This window comes from Aedes aegypti, chromosome 3 (assembly GCF_002204515.2).
Source record: "Aedes aegypti strain LVP_AGWG chromosome 3, AaegL5.0 Primary Assembly, whole genome shotgun sequence".
Classification (NCBI taxonomy): domain Eukaryota; kingdom Metazoa; phylum Arthropoda; class Insecta; order Diptera; family Culicidae; genus Aedes; species Aedes aegypti.
The window spans coordinates 183,578,319-183,600,734 of NC_035109.1; the positions used below are offsets into that span (position 1 = coordinate 183,578,319).

Genomic DNA, 22,416 nt, shown 5'->3' on the forward strand with positions numbered 1-22,416 from the left:
GTGTACTACTGGTACATGACGCTGGAGGTTAGCCCATCTTCGGTTAACACCAATCGTGATAACTTCCTAGACTTCGACTGTTCCTCTGTAGTATTTGATTTGTCCATGAAGCAAGATATCCATGGTATACCAGATCACTTTCGTTCAAAGTTTATCCCTCCCATGTTTGCAAGTAAATTCGGGCATGTCAGCGAGAACCGGCAGTTCTTCACTGATGGGTCAAAAATGGATGATATCACTGGTTTCGGTGTTTACAACGTTTTTCATAGCGCCTCCTTCATGCTTCAAAAGCCATGTTCTGTATATGTTGCTGAGCTAGCAGCTATACATTACGCCTTAGAGTATATCAGTTCTCTCCCACCCGAGCACTTCTTCATTTTTTCCGACAGTCTAAGCTCTCTGGAGGCTCTGCGGTCAATGAAGCCGGTGAAGCACTCAGCGTACTTCCCGAATAAAATACGCCAAGCATTGAGTGCTTTGTCAAATCGCTCTTACACTATTACCCTAGCTTGGGTCCCTTCCCATTGCTCCATTCCGGGCAATGAGAAAGCGGACTCTCTGGCTAAGGTAGGCGCTAAAGAAGGCGATGTTTACGAGCGTCAAATCGCCTTCGATGAATTTTTTGCATTGGCCCGTCGGGAGACCTTGATCAGCTGGCAACAGAAATGGAGAGACGGAGAAATGGGTAGATGGCTGCATTCCATATTTCCACAGGTGTCGAAAAAACCATGGTTTAAGGGGTTGGGCATGAGCCGTGATTTCATTCGTGTCATGTGTCGGCTTATGTCCAATCACTATTCGTTAAGCGCGCATACCCACCGTATTGGGCTCTCAGAAAGCAATCTCTGTGTTTGCGGCGTGGCTTACCAGGATATCGAGCATGTTGTGTGGGGATGCAGTGAACATCGTGGCATCAGATCTGAACTGACTGAAACTCTCCGGATCCGAGGAAAACAGCAGAAGCCTGTCAGGGAAGTGTTGGCGGGCCTTGATTTAGAATATATGAATTTTATCTATCTGTTTTTGAAGCGTATCAATGTCCGAGTTTGATTGTCGTTCGTTCCCTGTCTTTCTTTTTCCCCTTCAAATTGTCCTCTTCTCGTCGTGTCTCCCATAAACCGTTTTTGTTTAGACTCGTTACAGATCTGGACATCCTGTCCCTTCAAGCTTCATCAGCATAGTAGTCTAAGTAGCTTAAGATATCCCGAAAAATCCTTTCCTTTCCTGATGTACAAATGTATTCCCTAACCTTAAAACTTTCCCAAACTAACATAGTTTTTAAAATAAATACAAATTTCAAAATGTATATAATGTAAACAAAAAGAAAAGATTTCGGCTCTGTTATGCCATACGGCGCCCGAGCCTGCCAAATAAACGAGATAAGTAAAAAAAAAAAAAAAAAAGTTCCAATGAAACTAATCTCACATAGGGTGCAGAGCTACATGGGCACTTCCATGATTCACTTTGGCATGGGGGTTTTTTCTCAGCTGAATTGTCTGAAATGTTGCAATAAGAAACACTTCAATACGACGCATATTGTGGCCAAATATGAGCTCAGTAGCTTTCAAAAAACCCAACTGCCGAAGTGAATCTATAGTGCCAAGAATAGGATCCGGCTCCCTATCCTGGTTTTCCAACTTCAAACTAGTGCTCCTACCAGCCGGATCTCAATTTTTATGAAATAAGTGCAATAATACAAAAAACAAACGTATGTAGAACATAGAACATGGACATTTCTACCTTTTCCACTTAACCGTTTCACTGTTGACCGTTTTTTATCAAGAAAATAAAACATTTTCCCCACGGAGGCATGTGATGAATGCGTGAAAAATCAAATCTCTCATCCACTGACTAGTTGCGCTACCAAAGTATAGATGGCTAACAGTATGTTGCTTTTTGTGATTGGAGGCGTATAAGAAACCATGGGGAATTGAACTTCCATTTGACGCATTTTTTCTGCTAATCTGCTAACCTGCTAATATCAACGCACCCCCTAGCCATGGCCAATCTGCGTTGTTTACACAAACATCCCTATAAACCCCACGCTGGGAAATACGTTTACCGAAAAAGGCGTTATGAGGTTCTGCACTGCATTCTTGTATTGGATTTACTTTAATGGCATTGTTGTTAGCAAATTCACAAAAAGTGAAAGAGAAAGAAAACATGATTTGTGCAGGCAGAGCCCCATAGGCTATGCTATACCAGTTAGCACGCCCGACGCACACCGATGACAGAGTGGGTAGGCTCGCATCGTCCCGCCCTTCTACCTATTTTTGAGATAGGCAGTTCTGTCAGGGTGTAAATAGTTATTATTATCTGATATTAGTTTTGTGTTAAATAATTATTGTTGTGAGTAGAGATCCTGAAAGGGAGAAATGCAAGTAGGCGGTAAGCCGCCGTCAAAATCCCCATTAGCTTTCGCCATCGCTGTGGTAGATGCTGTATTTGAAAGCGGTGCTAGCGACGGGGTCCACCGCTCCGAATTCACGCTCTCCAGATCCTAGCCAACGCACTTCCTGAATAGCAGCCACGCACACGCCAACCCTTCGCAATTCACGAGCCAAAAGGCTCACTCGTCCAGGCTCACCCAAGGTCCCGACGCTCCAGGCACCGAGTCTCCAATCATAGTCCTTACTTCGTTGCCAAGTCGGTTGCCGAAAATAACGTTCGTTTCTTCTTCTTTCTCCATTCCTCGTGGTGGACAATGAATTCGGCACGCTATCCTACCGGGGTCGCGCCACCTACACCACGTTGATGGGACCGCCATCCTAGGTGTAGCTGACGTGATACAGCGTTTCGTACTCAGCCGCTGGATACCAGAACAGACGCTATTTGAGCCGCACCTCCTGGTGTACAGACGCTCAGAACGCACCTCCTCACTCTAGCTGATGTCAGAAGGACAACAGTGCCCAGGCTGCACTACCAGCTAAGTACGCAACCCTTAGCTGGCGGTCTTTGTCATCATTTGACCCGTGGAAGCGCGAGGTAGGAACTTGTGAGGACCAGAGCTGTGTTGGACGCTCCTTCCTGATTGTCGACTCACCATTTTGCGGCCCAACTTCCATTTGACGCAGTTTTTGTCAGGAAATAGTTGCTATAGGCAGTACCTGCATAGTTTCGGGCACCCAGAATCTCCTGCGTGCCGCAATTGTGCTGGTATTGAGGAAACAGCGGAGAATGTCGTGTTCGATTGCTCCCGTTTCATTGTTGTGGGAGGTCGCATGCTCGCTACATGCGGAGAAGACACGTCCCCCGACAATACAATCCAGAGAATGTATGAAGATGCCGAGTGCTGGAATGCAGTAATTATGGCTGTCATTCACATTCTGCTTGGCGCGCTATCCAAGAGTTGGCTGCAGAGAATTAGCCCTGCAGAGGCTGGTCCCTTGTAACATTTTTTAAATGAGCTAGGAGAAACAGTTTTCCTAGGCTACTTCTGCTACATGTGTTGTACTAAATGTACTGGCCCCTCCCCGAAGAAATACCGTAAGGTGGTTCCGGGGATATATGAGTCTGAGGCCAAGGCCATTGTCTGTGCCAGGGTTGTTATTAGTCGCCGGATTCGACAGAACATCAGTGACGGTGATGAAAAATAAAAAGTTTTCGTCACTACCTCAGCTCAGCGCAAAGAACGACGCCCAACTACCAGCTACCAAGCACCTCGTCGCGACGAAAAATTTTTGCCGTTTCTCTATGTCTGTGTTTTCGTTGAACATGTTCAGCTTGAATAGAAAGGCAGACAAATAATCGGTGCCATATGAAAAGCCGACCAAAAAGGAACTATTAAAAAAAAATTAGCGCGCTTCCGGAGTTGAACAAAAAACCTTTAGATTATTGGTAGCACGCGCCTACCGGCAGAGCTAACACAGCTACTTGAAAAATGCTTGCCCAATTGCTAACACGACACCTCGTTGACTAGTAGTTCGTAGCTCAGATTCTCTTTGTCTGCAATTGTGTGCTCGGTGACGATTAGAAGCTTATGTTGATTCAGTGCGGAGGGGTGACGGGAAGAGTGACGAAAAATATTACTCGTGGACTTTTTGCGGCTTTGTTTCGTCGTGGTCTTCTTGTCAGTCATTGAAGACAGTCGTCATCGGTCAGTGACAAAACCGATGGTTACCAACCCTGGTCTGTGCACTCTGTACACCACTTGAGCAAATCAGTGAGGATCGTTCACGTGCATGGACTGGTTTTGGGTTTTAGTGGTCGTCGGTGGTGCCTGAGTTATCTTCTCAGGCGTCTGTTTGCAGATTTCCCCCTGGTAAAAAACATACACCTGTACAAAATACAACAGCGCGACTACTGAAGACTTTTATACTTGTTCAACATTGCGTTAGAAATCGATATACGGAGAACACACAAACTCCTTCGACAAACTCTACATTTCATTGAAGACAACCTAACGCTAATACTACAACGCAGATGCTGTTCACACCTACTGTCGCGCTAACATATCCTATGTTAGGGTTAGACAGTTCTATAAGCAAAATATTACATCAACATGCCATAAAAAAAACAGGGCGCAGCTTAAAAATGTGATACTATCACGACAGGATATACCTTTGGTCCCCATATTGGTGCTAATGGGTTAAGCCCTCCCATCGCGGCAAGATTGTATATCCGTGGGGAGAGATTTTCCATACGTTAAAAAAAAAGATGTCTGAAACAATGAGAACCAATGTGGAAAAAGGAATGCAAAATCGTAACTATTGCACTGTGTAGTGACATCAACTGTTTTGGTTACCCAATTGATAAAACCCATCGACATGAGAATCATCATCAAATAAGATAAACTCCTAGAGTTGTCTGTTTGTCAGTAATGCTCTCTTTTAAGTAGAGAACTCGCCAAGGGCAAGAAGCCACTCAAATAAAGATAAATAATAATAGTAATGCTCTGAAAAGTTTCACAGCTGAAAAAAAAAAACATTACAATAACTGTTCAAATCCGGAACCTTACAACAGCCTTTAAAAAGTACAACTTTCTCGTTTGGCTTGCAAATAAAACACTTTAATAGCAATGTAGTATAGTTAAAACATACATTAGGGAGATTTTGCAATCTTAAGTACCTAAATGAATAGATTTTATGCTCAAATAAGTCAAGAAACGACCAGAACGCCAAGATCCTGGACCATACCATACATAGCTTTACGCTTCCCAATTCCGTTGGGACGTGGCTAGCCATGTTGGCTTTGCCAGTATTGAATGATGTTACATACCTGGCAACGGGAGTAAACGACCCCTGTGTTTCGTCGTTTACGTGCATTGAAGTTTCTTGTTCCGTCTCCGTGGAGTTGGCTTCGCGTGACGGCGAACTTTTAGCTGGCGTACCTCGTATCGGAACAGCTAGAGGGCTAATGTCAACATCGGGTCGCTGTCGGGTGCTTCTCCTTCCAGCTGGCGTTGAAACTTGCCGGATGAACCTAATGATACATTTACAAGGTTTAAGGGATACTTTTAAGCTAAACATGTTGAGGAGACTTACCGATTATCATTTCCAACCATGGGAGATATTTCAGCTCTGAAGTCACGCGAAAACGTCTTCCTTGTTGATTTTGCGGGAGTGGACATATTCGATTGGGTAGCATCGGGTATGGCGCTCAAATCGGTAAGATCATAATGCTCATCCGCTGCTTCGGTTTGATTGGTGACGTTCTCCTCGTAGGTATCGCTCAACAGAAGACTTTCGTCGATTTCAGCCGTATTGTCCATGGTCAGTTTGGACGTATTTAGCGATGTCAAAGCATTCCCAATAAATTTTCTCGTATCCCTCAGCGATTGGCGTAGCTTTGGGCTAGGATTCATCGCAACTTCGGTCGGCTTTTCTATTTCCTGTGGGTGGTCCGATTCACTGTCGTGATAGACTTCTTCGGAGCCATCAGATTCATGTTCTGAGTTGTCATGATCCAGATCTTCCACTGCTTCGCTGGGATTTTCGTCGGTAATGCTGACTCGAGTGACGGGACTGACGGTCAATTTCCCGAACATGTTGGTGAAGAAGTTTCCGATCGTTTGTCGTTTGTTGCCCAATGAACGAGCGATCTTACTTGCCAGAGGAGTGTGACTCTTGCGTGCCGCATGAGGGATGCTTGGTTTGTCATCCATATTGATGAGCTCATCGTCGCTAAGGGGCACCGAAACATCTTTTTCATTTGTCGCTTCCTGTGGATCTACTGGGACTGCGTTATGGGGGTCTGTGAATGACTCATGGGGTGTTATATCAGAATATTGAGATGATCGGACCTGGGTAGTGCGATTCGGTTTCTTGATAAACGACTCCAGAGGTTCAGCCGGGGGGCTAGTGGCCTCAGTTACAACCGATTCTACCCAAAGATCGACATCCGTTTTCGGTAATTCACTCGAACCTTCGACAGAAACCAACGGCAAGGGATGTTTCTTCGGGGAATCAGATTTGCGAGTGTATGTTTTCTTAATAGACGGTCTGCCAACTAAGGTATCGAACAGATCATCGGTGGTCATAACCGGTGTCTCCTTGGAAGTTTCATCCTGACAATTTGTGATGGTTTTTGGTGTTTCTGGTTTGCTTGATATGGACAGAGAATCGACCGTTGGAGTTCTCGTTTGACTGTGAAGCTTGCTAGTTGTCGTGCTTGCTGGAGTTGTTGGCCGGCTTCGCTTCTGGCCCTTAGCCGGCGTCGTTGGAGTGTTGATAATCGACTCATCGAGTCTGATTTTCGCGACACTTTTCGGAGTTTCCTTCACCAAACGAGAGCGCAGCCCACTGAGCGGTGTTTTGCTGGCGTTTTTCAACGCTGACCGTAACAAACCTTTCTGGGCAGACTTTGCGACCGTAGATGACGGGGTTCTCAACTTTTTCGAAGGGGGAGTCGTAAGATCGATCAGACCAGCTGATGACGAAAAAGATCCATCGGACTGACTGTAGACGAAACTGCTGTCGTTGGCCGTAGCTGGCGATGTAAGATCAATAAGGTACATAGAGTTGCCCACCTTGGATACACTTTGACTCTTGGCAGCGATATTGCTTACTAATATATTGTCATTTTTAGGCGTCAAATAGCCTGATCGCAGCTGTGGTGTGTCTGCTTTCTTCTTCGATAATGGCGTTTTTTGTAGGTTTGTTTTAACACGAGGACCAATGACTGGTGTATAAGATAAGATCATCATCGCCGAATTTTCGAGAGCGGGAGTCCTTGGAGTTTGGGGAGTTTTCCCAATAGTTACAGGTGTTTGATTTTCTTTCTCCGGTTCTGGTGTATAAAAGGGAGTATTGTTCTTCGACACATCGGGAGTCATCAATTTCTTGGGAGTCTCGGTTAAAGACTCGACTACTTCAGGTGATGATACTGAAGAAGGAGTAATCAATTTCGTGGGAGTCTCGGCTAAAGGTTCGACAACTTCAGGTGATGAAACTGTAGAAATCAGATGAAATCATAACTCAAAAACTGACGCACACAAAAATTCAGGATTTCATTTACCGTTATTTAAGTATTAAGTAAGCCACTTTATTTTCATAGTTATTCTATACCTTTTGATCCGTTTTTGAGTTACGCCATTTTGAAGGTGTAATCATCAATATGATGATACCGAAAATTGTCTTTGAATGTTTTCAGAATTCTTCTCTCTTGTAATGTACATGTAATGTACACGTAACCTACTAATTTAATATCTTAAAGGCATAATGGATTGTTTATTTGCAAACGCAAGCGCTATGAAGTTTTACGGAGCCGATTTTATTGAATTACATACAAATACCACTTTCAAAATATATAAATCTTAGAAGGATATAAATACATGAGTGTACATTTTTAAATATTTGATTTACTCTTTAGTTTGCTTTTGTGTTAAGGTTTTAGTTCTTTCTTGGAAACTGTTTAATTCCACGCGTGGCTGTTAGTGGTAAAATCAATTTTTTTTACCGTTTTGAATTCATTATAATTGGTACACCGGAATCTGAATAAGGTCAGAATTTGAAATGCAAACAAAAATTGGGGACAGAAAAGTAGATCTCGCAAAAAAAAATAAGAGTAGTACCGTTAAGTCACCAGTCACCGTGTGGCATCCATTCACCACGCACATATACAAATTCCTACAGAATATTCATACAATTTTCACAAATTATTCTTTTGTCAGCAAAATAAGATAAAACTGATACAATAAAGTAGTTTTGGTCACAAAGCATTTTAAAAACCCTAGTTTATGTAGTCAAAATCATGTGAATTCTGTTTGATAATGAGATTTCTCAACACTCTTAGTAGAAACGCCAAAAAATCACATTTTTCATTTTAACGATAGAGTATTAAATTTTTCAAAAATTCAACGGGTTGTCACTGTGGAAACTACTAGTAAGATATATTTCATCGTATGAGCAATGAGATTTTATGCAAATTAGAATTTTTTATTGTATTTCAGTTGAAACCCAAATGCACGGTGAATGGATCCTTTCCAATATATATGGTTCCTATTACCGTGCATTAGTGTAAAAGGTATGAAATTATTCGGTAATATTAGATTTGTTGTGATGTCGTCATTAAACAACTTCATATTTAGTTTTTGAGTGAACATGGAATGGTTTGGACAATACAGTCAAACCTCCTATAACGATTTTAATGATAAAATAATTGTTTGATCAATTTTTAAACTTTTTATGGTTTTTACGTAAATGAAGATTTAAATATTCTTAAAAAATGTGTGCGAACACTACTAGCAACATAGTTGCTCCATCAACAACGTTTCTTTAAGATACGAAATTAAATCATGGCGAAACCTATACACACGGTGAATGGTGCACTACCCGAGCAAAGTCCAACATCAAAATGAAAGCAAGTTGAAAACATATACTGTTTTCAGCATCAAGTTGATATCATAATTTGATATCAATTTATCAATGAAATATTCGATATCATATTTTGTTTTCTTTCTGCTATCATTTTAAATTTTTACTTATAGGGTGACGGTGCCATTAGTGGACTACCTAAGCTATAAAAAATCATAACAAAATAACTAAAATCCTTAACCAAGATCTTTTGGCGCCAACAGAAAGAATTCAACCTCTACTATATGGGAAAAATATAAAAAGAATGATAAAACTAATTTTTTAACATAAAATCGCTTGAGCCACTATTGGTACACGTGTTCCAGTAGTTGCGCTAGTTCTCCAGTAGTAGACGTTCGGGAACGATACAAGGAATTTTAAACAAAATGGTAAATTTTTACACAGGTTTGATATTTTTCCCTCGGAACAGCAATTAATATCTTTCGAATGAAGCATAAAGATCATCTCTAGAGCTTTTCTTTAATTTTATACATCCATTTTAAAAACTACTTCCATCCGTTGATCCACTACTGGAACACGACGGCCACTATTGGTGCAAGGGAGCAAATTTTTTGCATAAACTTTATTATTTATATGACTCTTTGATAAAATAAAAAGCTGAAATTTGGCAAATCGACTAAACTAGAGACTATCTATCTACCAAAAATAGCACATGACGTTTTTATCGAAAAACGTTCGTTTTATTCCATAGTCCAATCTACTGGTACATTACAACCATTGGTACCGGCACCCTGTTTTCTTTTTATTCAATTATAAATTTATTCGTGCTACATGTTTAAATACTACGAGAATATAAAAATAAAGCATTTATCTAGTCGTAGCCATGTTTCAATATCAATCGAAAATATGTATATCTCAGCGAGTTCTCAATTTGCTTTCAATGACAGCAGAAACTGTTTTCAATTTGCTTTCACTGACAGCAAAAAGAGTTTTCAATTTGATTTCATGGGAACATTTTTCTGCTCTCAGTTTTGATATTTTAACCGTTAAAACGACCAAAATGACAACAAACTTAGTTATCAAAACCCGCGACAGCACAACATCAAAATTAGTTTTCAATTTGATCTCAAGCTTTGCTCGAGTAGTGTGCACGGTAAATGGTGACATAGAACGGTACGAGGCGACCTTAACATGACATTTTCAAACATAATTCAAACGTATTTATTTGTTATGCATCATTAGTTTTAGATTTTTCCCTGAATTATTATATAATTACACGCTACGTAGTGGTATTCTAGTACGCTTAAAATTATTTGGAAAAGTTGTGTAATTTTTTTAAGTTCATTTTTTTTAAATGCACGGTGAATGGTCGCTTGACGGTAGTTACACTTAATACAAAGCGTTTGGTATGGATTGGGCGTATTTAGATTTTAACCCCGCACAGTATACCTTAATAAGCATGTTTGGTGAAATTAACACTGCCTAGCATTTTCAAAGGTTGAGCTTGTCCTAATAATTCAAAAATACCCTTTATTCATTCACAACAAGAAGAAAATATTCAAGTTTTGATAAAAAAAAACAATTATCGTCTCACTTTTTGAAATTTGACGCCTCTTCCTCCGGCTATTGCATTGTGTAGTATAGGCCTATTCACATGACGTTTGAAAACAGCTGATCGGGAAGCTCTTTGACAGTTCTTCTATGAAAAAGACAGACCCGTGTTAGCACCGGTCCTCCACCGATGTAAACAAATGCAAGCCGGGCCTGTCACATGAAAAGGCCGATAGTTGTGTTCAGAACCTAATAATGGTGAAGGTAGGGGCAACTCGTAATCTCACTGTTTACCTGTTTTATTTTCGACATTTTCGAAAGTTTGACTTTGTGCTCGTATGAGTAATTGAGATGATTGTTTTACATTAAACTACAATTTTGTTACCACAATACTTTAATTTTTACGACTAACCTACCTGTTGAAAAGAAGTTTTACTTTTCCTCTTCTATATTATTGTAACCCTTAAGGGGAAAATAATCATAATCGTTTTTCAAATTTTCAAAACCAGTTTTTAACTCAAAAACGAAGCAATGTTCTGGAAAATCTATCACTTTTATGACTTCTTTAGATTTGAACGAAAATAGGTTCCTAATTTGCGATGATTGTCAATGATTTGATGATGGATTCTTGATCCTTAAAGAACGAATTTTTGATTCCTCAACTTGAGAGTGTAATATATATTTCAAAGATCTCTCCTTCATAGTGTGCCTGGAAGGCTTGTTTTGTAAAGCTTTCTGTGAATTTGGACAGTGCAAGTAGGAGTTTTAGAGTAATTTTACACAATTCAAATTGAAAAGGCAAAACTAGAAGTTTCGTCTAACTTTTTTTGATCGCTCCAAAGGTATAAAATAATTACCGGTATATAAAATTTAGATGGCTTTTTATGATAATAACGGTATTTGAATAACCGTAACAGTCGCATTACTTACCGCTACTCTCATTCTGTTCACTTTCATCCTCGTCCGTTTCTTCGTCGTCCTCATCGTCTGAATGATGATCTACCAGCACGCTGAACAATGCGAGATAAAATAAATATTTTAGCCATAAGGTTGTTACAACATCGGTTGATTAATAATACCTGTGCATTGTGAATCGCTTTTTGATGTTTTTCATTAACTGTTTGTTGCTTTTAGGCAGAGTATAAGTTGGTGATTTCTGAGACTTTTTGGAACCTGATTTTCTGCTGGATTCGGTGACTGTCTCCGATTCTTCGATGGGCTGTGCTTTTTTCAGTGCCATTGTCGTACGTCTGGATTTGCCAAACTTTGAACTGGTCGGTGTCGGTTGGACCTTTTTGGATTTCTCCGTTCGAGCCGGAAGAAGGGATTCATCGAACTGCCAGCGGAACCGAGTTCCGCATACCTCGATTACACTTCCATCGCTCAAGGGTCCTCGCTTGTTGATTACTTTGCCGTCAACCGTGATCGGATTTTTGGAGGAATAGTTTGCAATCATTACCTTGAATTATGGAATTATGGAAAATACACATTAATAGATAAGTTTTTGGACGAATTAAAGTCTGAAATCAAGAGTAACAATGGTGTTCAAGTTCAAGCTAAACCATTACTGTATAACATCAATTAGGGTAAACAAAGTGGATAAGCCCTACAAATGGTGGTAATCGAACAATATAAAACTACTCGAGAAAAATCAAAGATCCTAACACATCTGCGAACTATCTAGATAAAAAAAAAGAGAAAACCAGTCAAGAAATCAATTCACAAGCGTTCTCTTATGAAATTCGTACGCAATTTCTGGCTCAGTGTAAGACTATCTATGGATTATTATCATGTCGATGCAGGTTCATTAGATCATCTTACGAATTGCCTTCGAGGAGGTATATTATGGAAACAACATCTGCCGAAAATTATACGGTGGTCTTATGAATTTCAAACATTTTTCTTGTGTCGTAATTCCATAAGCAAATCTTATGACAGTCTTACGTGCTTCCCTCAGTGCAGGGATGTTAAAAATCTTTGTTTGCGAATGACACAGGCCTGTTCGCCAAATGAAGACGTCATCTCTAGTAGATTGTAAAAAAGTTTGGTTATTTTTACTTCATACTTGCAAAAATGGAAGATTCTAATGCTTCCAAAACTCAACACTGATAAAAATCCACACGCTCGATCTGTGTGTTTAAAATTATGGATCGATTCATGAACGTCCATATCGATTTGCTATGATTTTCTTGCAAACTTCGTGTGTGTTACACATTAAATTCCTTTGTTTTGCTTCATGGATTGATTCATCAACCGACAACAGGGATTCCATATTTTTTCCACATAAGTTCCCGAAGCTTTCTCTTCAGATTCGTATGTGTCAACCTATGGACGCATATATCATCACTCCAACACGGATTCAGTGTGTTTTGCTTATGGTTATCTTATGTCATAATCATCATGTTCAAGTTGGTCGATTCATTGATTTGCGCAATGAGATTGTTATGATGAAATCCATGAGCTATGCTATCGATTTCCATGTTCAAAGCTTCTAAATTGTTTGTGATCAACCCATGGGATGCATAGTGAACTGAATTGCGGTTGGACCTCGTATCGAACGACAGTCATCATCATGCTTCCAAAGAGAAGAAGAAAATTTTGAAGCTGAAAGTGTGTGTTTTTTTTTTTTTTTTTGTGTGGTATTCAGTTGGAGCTGCCTGACAGCTTAACTTGTCAAGGCTGAACCCTCGGTCTGGCTTTTGCCAAGTTTCCCCTCTACCAGGACCAATACTCAGACGGACTAGGCAATGGCGCCCACATGAACACTGTTTTTTATTAGTATTGTGACGTGGTAGTTTTTGAAAAGTACCCATATTCCCTTGCTTCTGAGAAAAGGAAGCATTATGAAAATCAGCAGCTCCATTAGAATTTGTTTGAAATAGTAGTGCATTACTAATACTGTCTAGTCGAAATGGTTTTGAATAATTTGTCATTCAAGTGCTATTCTGATTACTATTGTCTTTTACGTAAGATTTGAGTCTTAAATGTCAAGTGTCGTCGAGTCTTAACAAAATTAGGCTGTTTAGTAGTAGTTCTAGTTAATTTCATTTTTTGTTGTTAAAAGTATTTATTGGTCATAACGTTCATATATCCTTAAAGAAAAAAGTCGCTTTCCTTGTCTGTTCAACAATTTTTCGAAACTAGCAAGTGTACTCTAATGATCGATCTCAGCGTCTTACTTTCCATAGTCATTTTTATAGTGAATATTGAAGAGTAAAGTTACCTTAGGCTTCTATTACAGTCTCCTACAAGATTCACTTTTCGGTGGCAAATGCAATGCTTCACAACGCCTACTTTCTACTTGTAAATTTTGCGAAAATGAAGCTGGAATTAGATTATTTATACCGCTGTTACAAAAGAGGTATTTCTTATTATGGCAATGTAAAAACCATATTAAAATAAGATTGTCGCCACTTATTTCTACTCAGTGAATCTACTAGTCATTTTCCTAAGAGTTCCTAAATATTCCCTACGTCGTATATGATAACGATGTATCTAGCTAGCTAATAGTAAGAGTGGCTACGGATCATTCTGGTTAGCAAAAGGCAAACTGAACGTCACCAATAGTATTAATGTCCACTTCGAATAGATTAATTATTTGAAATGGGCATCAATTCTATCAATGACGCAGAATGTCCGTTGGATCACATCCGAGATATTATTGCGTCTATGCCATATGAATTATGACGCGGCTTTAAGCAAAAAATGCCAAAATGTGATACCACCACTACAGGTTACGCCTTTGGTTTCCATCATATGGGCTAATGGATTATGCCCTCCCATCGCGGCAAGGTCGCATAACCAAGGGGAGGGAAATTTTGAAGCTGAAAGTGTTAGATGAAAATTTGTGGATTCGATTTATCTTTTATTAGTGAAGTTGACCGATATATGAGAATTCTAACTTTCTATAAGAAAACATTGATTATAATGTATAGTTTAGTAGAAAAATCGAATTCCACTAACAGATTTTCCTGGCTTTCAGTTTCGAAAAAAATGAAATATGCTTATCCCTGGCTTCCCAAATTATGGATTTGCGGCGCCCCGCTTATTGCTGGCTCACGGGTTTGAAAAAAAAATCAAGAGAGCTTGCGACAAGCAGAGCAGCCTCGGATCCATATTTTGGGGAGCAAAAGTTCTTCTACCAAATTTCTTCTTTCAGTCCCATGACATTTATGTGTTATCACACATGACTATCTAAAGCTACTACATTTCGAATTCAATAAGCAAATCAGTTGGTTTTCATGATTTAATATTTGGAAATTCATGTTTGTTTCACATGACAACCTAATGTTGATACACATGTTATTATACCGTGAAATCAATGATGAAATCCATATGGCTACCACACTCAAATCATGTGGTTTTCCTCATTGCGCAAATCTATAAGTAAAACACACGACCTTGACGTGTAGATTTTTCTCAGTGAACATTTAATATTCCCCCATAAACCAAAAGCTCTTCATTTGAAACCTTCAAGTAGACATGTTGTCACGAGCAGAGGGATTCCAATAAATTGGTCAGACGAAGTTATGTATCTAGGGCTCACGCTAGATAAAAATTTTACTTTCAAAAATTACATTGGGAGCATTCAAGCCAAATGTAAATCTCTGCATAGGATTCAAAATAAAATTTTGATAATGAATCTCCAATCTCCCTCCTTGGTATAGTACTGATGACTTACATAAAACATCCAATGTTGAAGCCTTGGAACAAATAGCGAATTATTAATAATTCTAGACAAAAATCGTTCAAATTTTCTATTGCCACGATTAATGCGTAATTTGAATTTTATTATAAACCTTAGTAGTAAACGTGTTAGCTTAACTTCGCACCGGGTCAAGGAAACGTACAGATATTAAATTGAGAAACATTGGTAATAAAAATTTCAAGTTACAGTGAACTCTCCCTAACTCGATATTGAAGGGACCATCGAGTTAGAGAGGTATCGAGTTATAGAACACAAAATCAGTGCAATTGTGATTCAAGGGACCATCGAGGTAGCCACGAAAACCATATTTAACTATGGTTCTATATCGATGGTTCGATATCGAGATACAAAATATCGAGTGAGGGAGAGATAACTGTACATGTAAAGTGTACCATTGAAATCTAACAAAGGACTAAGAAAATTGAAAACAACGATAATGAAACATAGTTATTGCTGTGTGCGTTTGAAATGCAAATATTAAATGCGGGAACACCAAACGCGGTAAGATTTGTCACAAGAAAGGCGATGTCAAAGACAGATTTTTCTTGCTAGGGTGGCGGTGATTTATGAAATCGTTGCTAGGTGCCTTTTGATTAATTTGTGTTACCGCATTTGGAGGACGTTTACTCAACATTTGCATCTCAAATGCAAACAGCAATATTAATATTGATGTGCAATGCAACTTCACAAGTTCCAAGGAAATGAATGAAGTTTGTTTTTATACAAAGTTGGACCACCCTAGTCTGCTGTATGTCAGAAATTTGTTGTTTACCCTATACCCTCCTGAACTGCTTGTTTGCTATTTTTTCAAGGAACAATAATCTGCAAAATTTAACCCAAACTTTGAAATATATTGAGCGTATCTTTGAAATTTAAAAAAATAATCCGACTTACCTTTTCATTCCGGACGAATATTTTACAATGCAGCTGCTCGGTAAGCTCACTCTTCAGCCGAATGGTGCAGTGCACTTCCGAGCCGATTTTGACAAAGTTTGTCCGAATAGGTACCTCCCGGATAACACCGTCGCCCTTCTTCCGGAGGACGCAAAGCCGAGCCCCGCTCAAAAGTGCCATTGTCCCTTCCTGGAGTCCCTTTTTCACTCCCCAAGGGAAATTTTCACTTCACTCACTTTTCGGCGCACTTCTATCCTGCCAAGCAACGGACTGTTGCGTTAAGGCGTGGATTGCTTCGATCACCGATATTTAGTTCACTTTCCCCACTTTCTTCCCACTTCACACGGAAACTCGAATGGCTTTTTGGTTAATCGTATTCTTTTCGCTAAATTTCACGTATTTCGAACGAATTTCACTGAATATTAACCACATAAAATGTTCCCCTTTCACGCGCAACGCTTCCACTCCTTGCGAACTACCATCTTGATTCGTTTCGTTTTGATGAACGACGACGAAAGCCGAAGCCAAGAACAAAACAAGTTGAACCGCGAAAATTCCGTTGGAAACTGCAAGCACTCGAGATTGAAAAACTGCAAGAAAAACAAACCACCCGCTTTAGTTCGCTCATCGTCCGCGCTGCGGGTCGATGCGAGGGCGCTGGATGCGGTTGCGGTTATCGCGTAACTTTTCAAAACGTCCTAACGCGTGGTATGCACCTGAAACGTGAAGCGCTCAAATAAAATTTCTCTCTTTTTGGTTTGTTCACAAATATCATAACGCCAAAAATAGCCATTTTTGACTCCCACACACCCCCTCGTAACGATGAGTTTTGTCGGTCAATGTTGGGGGTAGCATGGAATTCCATCGTCTGAAATGAATTAATATAATTAGTCCATTGGAAAACGTAAAAAATGTTGAATAAATTACCTCTAAAACGGCGAAAAGTTCAGCTGCAATGACCGTTGCCATTTTTTTTATCACTGAATCTCGCAAATGTGAAAAATATGTTTCAGCAAACATAACTTTCAACTATAAATCGGCAAACATAATATTTAAGTGTAACTGGTACATATGTGTTATCAAATTCCTTATATTGACTAAATAGCTTTTAATGATATTTATGTTAACACACATAAAACCAATACGTAGAGAATCAAATAAATTGTGTGATTTCGTAGTGTATAAACTTTACGTTTGCAATTTTATTAGTGTAGATGACTAGCGAGAAGCTACAAAGGAATCAAATTGTGAATTAGTTGAGTAAATTGAAGATTAGGGTTCGTTCAAATATTACGTAACGCAACAGGGGGAGGGAGGGGGTCTTACATAGTGTTACGGTCCATACAAAAAAAATCTATACAAAAGCTGTTACGTGGGGGAGGGAGGGGGTCTAAAATTGGAAAATTTTGCGTTACGTAATATTTGAATGAACCCTTAAAGTGAATTAACTATTATTCGGTGGCAGTCTACTCTGCCTTTGCTAGCATTACAGTTAACATCAAGTCGAGTTCGAGTTCCAAGAAGATGTGGTCGTCGTTTAGGACAACGGCACCGCTGCCAACTATCGATGCGCGAGCGCATACGATATTCGAATCCTGGATAGTGCCCCGACCGAAAAAACACGAGAGAACCATGTGCGACACTTGCCGATATTTACCATACGCTGGAAGTGTGCTGGATGTAACAATAGACTAATCCAGTTGCCTGCGTAGTAGCGCAATGTTGACAAAATTTTCTTTGTTTGCAGTGAGAACTGTCACAACATTGCTTTTGTTTGCTGTGAGAATGCAAACATAAACAGAATTGCTGCAAAACAACCATTTCCTTGTTGTTGGACTGACGTTGACCGAAAGCTCAATGACGTCAAGCAAACATCGATACGATTTCATTCTGAGGAAATCGACTTGTTTAAGATTGATTTTGCGTTGGTATTCGTGGCGGTTTGCTTGGAGACCTCTATTTCGATCTGTGCTCGATCTGCTATCACGAAGATATGCATCATTTAAAATATCGGTTTCATCGAATTTCGACGTCAGGTTGCGAAAAAACGATGCTGGAACGGCTGGAACCACGAGGCGGAGATCTTTCCTGGGGCACGTGTTGTCCGAGGAGTCGATTGGCAGTGGGAAGATCAGGACGGTGACAGGTGAATGAAATACAGGGCTTGAGAAACGAGAACGATTATCGGCAATTTTGGAAAAGTTATTTGAACCACATGCGTCTGGTGATATGACCGAAAAATTGGTGATGGCAACTGCCATTAGTGGTTATCACGCCCAATGGTATGGGTGTCCTAGTGTAGATGTAGTTGTGAACCTTAGAGAAAAACAATATTATGGATCCGATAGGAATAAGGACAAACATTTTTTTTAAATATATTTTTTCTCAATCTCCAAGCGTCGCGACTAATATTTGAATAGTGCGATGTGTTCATAAACATCGTAAGAATGCAGCGCCACAATGTCATTATGACAGTTAGGTCGGGAACGAGTTACACGTCGCGTATCCCACACGCGCGTTCCGATTTGGTGGGCGCGCGACAATATGCACTCAGTCTCGAATAACACCCAGAAACCGGGTGTGAATTTTTCAAATTGGGTAACATTTCCATATGCATTTTGATGAGTCTGGAAAGCGTGTGCAAGTTTCTTTGAGGAAAACAAAACCAAACTGTATATGACGAGCGTATGCTGATCTACATGTGTTCAAATATCACTAAGCTTTATTGAGATGTTGCCTTGGAGAGACATTCCCCTTGAATAATTTAGAACAATCCTTAGTTGATGCGAGGGGGACGACACATCCAGATGTTTTAGATTATTAGGATATCTGTAGACAATTTTTGCGATGGCCTTTAATCTTTTTGCAGCATGTTATCTTTTTTCATCTGTGGCATATTATAAAACATCTTTAGGGTTCATTCAAATATTACGTAACGCAAAATTTGCCAATTTTGGACCCCCTCCCTCCCCCACGTAACAGCTTTTGTATGGAAATTTTTAATTTTTTGTATGAACCGTAACACTATGTCAGACCCCCTCCCTCCCCTTGTTGCATTACATAATATTTGAACAATCCCTTATCCATCTTCAAAAATCTAGCTTATCTTTCCGCATCATATACGAGCATATTGACGGATTGACTCAGTTTTCGTCGATCAACAACAAAGATGGAGCACGCAGCTGCATAATCGGTTGAATGTTTCTCCTGGTTTTGCCAATTGGGTCCTAAAATGTTTAATGAAATCTTGTTTTTATTCAATAACAAGAAAGAACACCTTACTGCAACTACTTTAGCAATTTTTTCCGCTCAAATAACGGCTATATCATGTTTAAACTTTAATTTAAAAATTGGGTCCATAAATGAACCTTGACACTTAAGATCATGTTTGACGTTCGCTTAGTCGACAAAAACACCACAGGGGTTTTAGTTCGACCACTGGGGTTGTTCCTATCTGACATTTCGGAAGGGACACGGAAAACAAAATACACCCAAAATTTGAGTTTAAGCCAAGGGGTGTGACAAAATTTAAAAAAATGTTTTTTGGGCTCAAACCAACGGAAAACAATAGAAAATTGAGTAAACATGTGTTATTGGCCTAAACTTAAGCGTTTGGCACTAAAATAGGGACAGGGCTTTGAGACCCTATGGTCCGAAGTTTGTCCTGGATTCAGCAGGATACTGATCATCGGTTCCATGAAGCGACGGGAAAGGATGGATAGGACGGATACCTACACGAGACTGCCAAAGAAGCTGAAGAACCGAGTATGGGATTTGCTGAGTTTCTCCACGGCAGCGGTTCCGGTACGATTAAATCGGTAATAATGCTGTTTGAATCCTACGAAATGAGAGGTATCATGTTCAATGCCAGGGCCGAGAGAAGAGGTATGTGGCTAGAGGAATAAACGATCTGCATCATTTCTGTGATCGAGATGCTAAGTGGATGAAGATGGCCCGAAACAGTTGGCGTTCCTAGTGGAATTGAATCGGAAATGGCAGCAGAGCAATGAGAATATATACCGAGGTGAGGAAGAAGACATTTAGTGTGCGTGACATCCGTGTACGATGCGAAATGTTTCACTACTACAAGCGAGCGACCTCCCATAAGAAGCCATGTAAATTAGTGACGTAGTTATTTTTGTTTACGTTTTTTTCTCTTTACTAATACATAGCCTTTGCTTCTTCTTCCACACCTTAGTATATATTCTCATTGGCAGCAGAGAATACGGAGCTCGGAGAACATGATGTATTTTGTAACCTATTTCAGCCCGTGTTCTGGTGTATATTGTCAATAGGGTCCTAAAGGCCTGTCCCAATTTTAATGCCAAACGCTTAAGTTTAGGCCAAAAACACATGTTTAAGCTAAGTATGCTGTTTCGCTCAAGAAAAGTAAAGAAATTCCTTGATTGAAAGGGTCAAGAAATTTCCTACAGAGAGCCCCCTTTGAAGTGACATTTCTTCTCAACTGCGTACTGCGATCAGAAAAATGTGATTTTCTTGACCATTTCTTGGGAGAAATTTTCCACGCATCGAGATAGGCGATTCCTTTTCTTGTCAGTAGCAAACCGGCCTTTACTCAATTTTTTATTGTTTTTCTCTTGTTTAAGTCCAAAAAACATTTTTTTTTCGATTTTGTCACACTCCTTGGCTTAAACTCAATTTTTGGGTGTATTTTGCTTTCCGTGTCCCTTCCGAAATGTCAGATAGGAACAAGCCCAGTGTTAAAACTAAAAGCCCTGTGGTGTTTTTGTCGATCAAGCGAACGTCAAACATGATCAAAAGTGTCAAGGTTCATTTATGAACCCAATTTTTAAATTTAAGTTTTAACGCAGACAGACGTTTAAGCAGGAACAAATTTATTCAAAATTCCTGTGTAAATTCTACCGTGGTGTCACCTAGGGAGCAAATTGCTGCAGTACAGTGACAGTTTGTAAAAGCACGTGGCTTCATCTTCTCGCTTACCACCCAGTCCACCACCCACTGAACAAAACTATCAAAACAATCACTTCAAAAATGATTCACACAATTGTGATACTTTCACGCCAATTTATTTTACATGAGTAACGATCATTCAAGATTGTTATACTAGCATGAATCTGTGAGTAAATTGAATGCCAACTTGTGGTAAAAATTACAATGGATTTTATTGATTTTTACATGAGAAATTGGATCCAAAAGGGAACATCACCCACCCAGCCCAAAACAAAGGTACATAGTTTTTAGCGTTGAGCACGCCGGCTGTGGGAGCGGTTGTGTGTCGTGCTGTCAACGAAATGTGATCGGGGTGGTGGCGGGACGCATACGCCACTAACGCCATCTGTTAGCTGATTGCCACTTGGCGATTTGTGGCGGCCATGTTTTTACACAAGTGGCTGAGTCTAACTTGAACGTCTGTCTGCGGTTTAAATATGATGTAGCCGTTATTTGAGCGGAAAAAATGCTAAAATAACTGCAGTAACATGCTCTTTCGTGTAATTAAATAAAAAACAAGATTTTATTTAGCATTTTAGGACCCAATTGGCGAAAAGTCTCTAGACTCCTTTACCCATAAATACATATTTTATTGATTATCAAATTCGGCTTTTATTTTACAATATATCAACAAAACTACTTGCTTTTTGGAAGCTAGGGGTCCTATGGATTCCATCACAGATTTTTCAGGTTTAACAATGCTAAGGCCTTACCGCAGGACATCAACTCATACTTTAAACCAAGATAGCGAAGCTTACAGGATTGAAGAGCTGCTCCTAAAAGAATAGTATGGTGATCGATACAATTGGGTCCTAAAATTTTTAATGAAATCTTGTTTTTATTTAATAACACGAAAGAGCATGTTACTCTAACTACTTTAGCAATTTTTCCCGCTCAAATAATGGCTACATCATGTTTAAACTTTAATTTAAAAATTTGGTCCATAAATGAACCTTGACACTTTTGATCATGTTTGACGTTCGCTTAGTCGACAAAAACACCACAGGGGTTTTAGTTCGACCACTAGGGTTGTTCCTATCTGACATTTCGTAAGGGACATGGAAAACAAAATACACTCAAAATTTGAGTTTAAGCCAAAGGATTTGATAAAATCTAAAAAAAATGTTTTTTGGGCTTAAACCAACGGAAAACATTAGAAAATTGAGTAAACATGTGTTTTTGGCCTAAACTTAAGCGTTTGGCACTAAAATTGGGACAGGGCTTTAGGACCCTATTTCCCGGAAGTGAGCATTTTGCTTGCCTTTCTGGAAACAAACAGCTAGCTGTTACTTACTTTTACCACAGACAAACAGACGTAACACTTAGAACAAATTTATTCAAAATCCATCGCCCAGTTTACCCCATCATCATCTGGTGAGCATGTTGCACGAAAAGGTGTTTCGTGCAACAAGACCGGCAGATGGCGGTAGTGTGAAACGTCAAATGCGAAGAAAAACGATGCGCGCGCCTCTGGTTGTGAGATTTGTAACATAACGAATTTGAAATGATCGTTAAATCAGTGGTCGATGGAAATTTCGT

The 22,416-nt window shown here is 39.6% G+C and overlaps 1 protein-coding gene across 1 annotated transcript in view; it reads right to left on the reverse strand.

The window, feature by feature from the left end:
- The window catches only part of LOC5577320 (mucin-17), a 55,201-nt gene extending 38,763 nt beyond the window's left edge, over positions 1-16,438 (reverse strand). Inside the window, exons 1-5 of the mRNA XM_021852668.1 lie at positions 15,907-16,438; positions 11,384-11,763; positions 11,235-11,314; positions 5,484-7,389; positions 5,218-5,421 (exon numbers count right to left, since the gene is read on the reverse strand). Coding sequence (XP_021708360.1) covers positions 5,218-5,421; positions 5,484-7,389; positions 11,235-11,314; positions 11,384-11,763; positions 15,907-16,086 — 2,750 coding nt within the window. The 5' untranslated portion in view covers positions 16,087-16,438. The remainder of the gene's footprint in view (positions 1-5,217; positions 5,422-5,483; positions 7,390-11,234; positions 11,315-11,383; positions 11,764-15,906) is intronic.
- Positions 16,439-22,416: the final 5,978 nt, after the last annotated feature.